This window comes from Arachis ipaensis, chromosome B10 (genome assembly GCF_000816755.2).
Source record: "Arachis ipaensis cultivar K30076 chromosome B10, Araip1.1, whole genome shotgun sequence".
NCBI lineage: Eukaryota > Viridiplantae > Streptophyta > Magnoliopsida > Fabales > Fabaceae > Arachis > Arachis ipaensis.
Window position 1 is genome coordinate 132,039,129 of NC_029794.2, and position 6,091 is coordinate 132,045,219.

Consider the following 6,091-nt stretch of genomic DNA (forward strand, 5'->3'; position numbering starts at 1 on the left):
TATGTAAAACTTTTCTCTAAGTTCAAAGAAAAATATTATAATAACTGATTTTAGTATATATTTAATATGACTGTAGTGTAAAATTGTAAATTGGTAATCAAGTAAAAAAAAATTATGGAATCACGTGACTTGTACAAAATTAAACAGAGAATTATGGTACGTATTGTTTGAGAGACTTTATTAAACTGAACTGTTTAAACAGTAGAATTAATAAATTCATACCCATCTCATGAGAAGTATTTCTATATACAAGTTGAATAAGACCACCATTTTTGTAGGACAAAAAAAAAATACAATTAGAGAATTATTAATGATAATAGATTGATATAATACATATAATTTAATCTATTGGCAAAAAAATTGATTATCACAACAAAAATTGTTGCTGACATACCTGCAATTAAAAAGTTGTTGTAAAGTTTTTGATAACAATTCACATGCAATTATTTAAAATTAATATTTAATTTAATAAATTTCGCTAAATAATTATATAATAATTTTTAATTTTGAATTTTACGTAAAAACAACGGCACATAAGCCTTCAGTCTTCACCTACTCTTTGTCACAACATGGCGCAATACTTTTTTGGTTGGATAAATTTGTTTGCCAGTAACAAGATGTTTCCAACATGAAAAGATATTGAAGGGAAAAACATTTATTTCTATTATTGGATTGGGGTTATTATTTCAGGCTGCGGCTAGATACGTGCATAGCACACTGAGGAACTCAAGCACCACTGTTTCAAGCATCATTGGGCCAGTGGAACAAATGGCTTTGGCTAATCATCCAATCAAAGGTTTATATTTTATGGTAGTTGGTCCACCAGAGGTATGTGATAAATGTAGTATTTATTATTTGATTATTAATAGAAAATATCTTTTACCTTTCTTTTTCTCCGCTGGAAAATAAATTAAAAAAGGACGCAATGTTTATATATAAATGTGATGTGACAAGGACAATCACGTTCACTTTATTGTTATTGGCTTTTCCCCTATCATAAGTTCTTCCCAATTAATTATGACCCCCCTCAATTTAGTTGCCACCGAATTGTACATCATAGTTGGTGGTATCCATCAATGTCTGTGTGTAACTATTTTATTTAAGTTTTACGTTTTATGCTTTTTTTTTTTTTGGGGCATGGGGCATGGGGACGGGAGAGGTTGTGGAATTTATTGGTTTACCTACAAAAGTCTAAGCTTTTTAATTTCAATATGGGGGCAAATGCTAGGTTGAACGCAGTTATAAAAAAAAGAGGTGCTTTGTGGTGTCAGAACACCGTAAATCGGATTATACGAGTACTTTATTATTTGTCGGATGGTTCGAGTTATAGTTAAGAATACGGATTTATACAAAAATTTATATATGAGGAGTGCTAGGAGCCAGTAAATTTTGTGAGTTGTAACTATCAATTAGTCATCAATAGTGTATTTAATAGTGTGAGATTTCATCTAATAGTAGAGAATCACTTATTTTTCTTTTGCTGACTAAGTACTGGCCAGATTTTAATAAATCTGCTGACCCCTAGACTTTCCCTTATATATATACAAAACGCACCGTCTGATTTGCATGCTGTGAAATTCAAATTTCAACTCCTACCAAATCGGACCCTCCGATTTGTTAAGCAATTTTTGCTAACATAAAACTCGCAGGATCCGAGTTCTAACTCCTGCCACTCACATAAAACTGTTCCACAATTTGGTCTAGCACGCCCTATTTCTATATCCAAGCATATCACATTCATGGGTTCCATAACGAAAAATTGAGCCACAAAGTCTATATTGATAATTAAAAGAGTTTAGTTTCAATATACTAACTTTACACTATCCTTTAATTACATTTATTTTTTTAAATAATTATTCACATAATTAATATTTAAAATAATTATCTTTTTTTATATATAATATTACATAATTAAATGTACATATAAATTTATTTTTATACTAATAATATATATTTGTAACACCCAACTTTTAATACGTCATGATCGTACCAAAAGTAAGGCGTTATTAACCTGTTTTCCTTATTAACTATTTAATATTGAGCCTTTAGTTCGAACTCGCATTTAAATCTTTAATAAAATGCTAGAAAGTTGTTTATAATTCATCAAAAATCATATACCAGATATCACCAAGTAATAATAATTATATATTTACTAATAATAATAAATCTTGTACAAGTAAATTAAAATAAAACTCAGATACAATACCTATCCCTCTGTATAAAATAAGAATCTTAAGCAACAAGCGAGGGAACTCTATGAAGGTAACAACGCATAGATAAAGCCAATAATCGCCCGCAGCTTCAAACTGAGTCTTCGAACCTATCACTGAAAGGGTGGAAGATTTTGGGGTGAGAACAAACCACACGTTCTCAGTAGGGATGGGAATACCATTAAAGTAAAGAAATACTTGCAGATAGAATTAATTCCTTTATAAAGTAGTTTATTCTTAAAATAGCTTTTGAAGAAGTTTGGTGGAAGACTTATTTTAAAAGGTGTTTAAAGAAAATTCCTTTAACTTACAAATCAGAAGGATTAATAGCTTAAAGAAACAAAAGGACCAAAGACGTGCCTAGTGACTTTCTGTCCAACTTACTTCGCTCACTACTGTCCAAGTGGTACCATACATTAAAATACTCAAGTGACGCCTAGTCTACCTGCCCCAACCTTCACTACCATAAACCATGAACCACCCTCTTCATGCCTCCACCAAAAAGGGTTTCTCAGATAGACACACACACAAAAGACAAACAAAGGAAATCACAGATAGGATTCAAGTACAGCAAGTAAAACAAGTAGCAGATAAACATGGCTAAGCAATTAGGCAAACCAAAACAACTGCACATTCAATCAAAACATACAAATGCATATCCATTAACGTTTCCATACACATAAACCATCAACATTAAGTTGGCCAGACTTAACATCAGTAGATATGCAAGAGTAAGCTAACAGTTTCAATCAAAAGACAGTCATGTGCTTAAAGCTCTAATTCTTGTTATCCGGACAAGACCTACTACATGACAAACTCTCAGAGTATGCAATGAAGCATAGTCAGTCCATTCCCAAGGCTCTAATCAGGATAACCTGGCTCTGATACCATAATGTAACACCCAACTTTTAATACGTCATGATCGTACCAAAAGTAAGGCGTTATTAACCTGTTTTCCTTATTAACTATTTAATATTGAGCCTTTAGTTCGAACTCGCATTTAAATCTTTAATAAAATGCTAGAAAGTTGTTTATAATTCATCAAAAATCATATACCAGATATCACCAAGTAATAATAATTATATATTTACTAATAATAATAAATCTTGTACAAGTAAATTAAAATAAAACTCAGATACAATACCTATCCCTCTGTATAAAATAAGAATCTTAAGCAACAAGTGAGGGAACTCTATGAAGGTAACAACGCATAGATAAAGCCAATAATCGCCCGCAGCTTCAAACTGAGTCTTCGAACCTATCACTGAAAGGGTGGAAGATTTTGGGGTGAGAACAAACCACACGTTCTCAGTAGGGATGGGAATACCATTAAAGTAAAGAAATACTTGCAGATAGAATTAATTCCTTTATAAAGTAGTTTATTCTTAAAATAGCTTTTGAAGAAGTTTGGTGGAAGACTTATTTTAAAAGGTGTTTAAAGAAAATTCCTTTAACTTACAAATCAGAAGGATTAATAGCTTAAAGAAACAAAAGGACCAAAGACGTGCCTAGTGACTTTCTGTCCAACTTACTTCGCTCACTACTGTCCAAGTGGTACCATACATTAAAATACTCAAGTGACGCCTAGTCTACCTGCCCCAACCTTCACTACCATAAACCATGAATCATGCCTCCAATGCCTCCACCAAAAAGGGTTTCTCAGATAGACACACACACAAAAGACAAACAAAGGAAATCACAGATAGGATTCAAGTAAAACAAGTAGCACAAGTAGCAGATAAACATGGCTAAGCAATTAGGCAAACCAAAACAACTGCACATTCAATCAAAACATACAAATGCATATGATGCATGCCTGTCCTATGGCTGATGAGGCTCATCTGTCGGTTATCCAGCCAACCCGACAAGTCTGAATTGTCCTTAGACTGTCCCCCGACGTGCATCCCCAAGAGTCTATGCATAGCTTTTTCTCAAATCATCAATATTGCTCAATGGGGGTAACATTCCCGGGAATTTATATAGTGCCCGGTCACACTTACGTCGTAGGGTCAACAGAGTATCGAGTCTCAACCTGGTACACGTGGTGGCAAACCACGGTACTTTACCCAAGGAAACTCGTATCTCAGATAATTCAAATAAATAAGCCATATGAATATTTCAATCATAATTCATCAAGATCCACATCATTCTCAACCATGTTTCTTTCATCACAAATCTTGTCATCAATATCATAACCAACGTCATCAATCTCAGTCATCACCCCACAACACTATAACCAGAATCATCACCAGATCTCAAACAACCCAATTGTCACTAAATCCTACCTCAATTTCAAGGACAACCCTCAAACAACACACTAGGGAATTTATATAGTGCCCGGTCACACTTACGTCGTAGGGTCAACAGAGTATCGAGTCTCAACCTGGTACACGTGGTGGCAAACCACGGTACTTTACCCAAGGAAACTCGTATCTCAGATAATTCAAATAAATAAGCCATATGAATATTTCAATCATAATTCATCAAGATCCACATCATTCTCAACCATGTTTCTTTCATCACAAATCTTGTCATCAATATCATAACCAACGTCATCAATCTCAGTCATCACCCCACAACACTATAACCAGAATCATCACCAGATCTCAAACAACCCAATTGTCACTAAATCCTACCTCAATTTCAAGGACAACCCTCAAACAACACACTAAGTTCGCCTCCAGACCAATACCACACATATTTCATCATATTTCTTAAAATAACTTTCTCCCTCTTAACTGTTATGTTCAATTTCATTAAAAACCTTAAACTCACATTCCTATTCCCAAATCCTTAAATTTATACTCAATTTACTATTTTAAAGTATTTTTCTAGTTAATCAAATCTCATTTCATCATTAGAAAACAAATGAGTTTTAAAACCACAAGTTAACCAAATCATAAAAAAAATCCAAGTCTCTTTAATAATCTTTAAAAACATTCAAAACATACTTCTCTTATTAAAGATACTTAAATCAAAACCATCTTCGAAATCACAGTCAAAACTTCTTCGAAATTCTTAGAAAAATTTCGGCAGCACCTCCCCTAAAAATTGGAGTTTGCCACCCATTACGGGTCCCCTCTTTTCAACTTCGGCTCAATCAAAACCAACATTTCGAATTAACATTTCCAAAACCATTTTGCATAATCAATAAAAATCATTTTCAAATCAAGGTTCAAAATCAACCTGTTCAATCATTTTTTTTTTTTGCCAGAAACTCAAAAAATGATAAATCAATAATCAATTCAGCCACAATTTCAATCACAGCAGAAAGTCATTTTCAGCACAGAAATTAATTCACTTGCATTAATCCACTAAACTCATCAAGTATTCAACCCCAAAATATGTTGACTTTTAAACAAACCCCTACCTCAAAGTGTCGAAATCCAAGGAAAATCAAACGCGACGATCCCCTTCCGTTTTCGTTTCATGGCAGCAGCGGCAATAAATCCACGATGGTAATGGTAGTTACAGCAGAATAGAGCATCCAAATTGAATGGGTATCGAAAGTGAACACAGCCCTGAGAATTTTAAAACAGGGCATATACTAGAATTAAATCAAAACAAGCATGGGAATGACAATAAAATGTGCAAATGGAACGTAATCAAGGAGNTATCAAACTTATCAACAGCAGCTCTAACAGTTTCCTGATGGCCTCAACACCACCATAATGGTCCTAACAACAAACAGGAAATCAGAGTAGCAGTACTAAACAGAGACATAGGTTTTCTTAGCTAGAATAGGAGAAAGACAGAGAAACAGGATGGAACCAAGCCAAGGATTAAAGCTTACAATCTCTACAATGGAGGAATTGGGACCGAATCAACCACTTCCATGACAGCTCTGGGAACACAGCAACAATTTTGATCCCAATTGACAG

General features: G+C 33.8%; 1 protein-coding gene across 1 annotated transcript in view; it reads left to right on the top strand.

The window, feature by feature from the left end:
* The window catches only part of LOC107624025 (O-acyltransferase WSD1), a gene marked incomplete in the record, with an annotated part of 18,177 nt that overhangs the window by 3,945 nt on the left and 8,141 nt on the right, over positions 1 to 6,091 (top strand). The window contains 1 exon segment of the mRNA XM_016326460.2: positions 691 to 828. Within this exon segment, the coding sequence (XP_016181946.1) occupies positions 691 to 828 (138 nt within the window).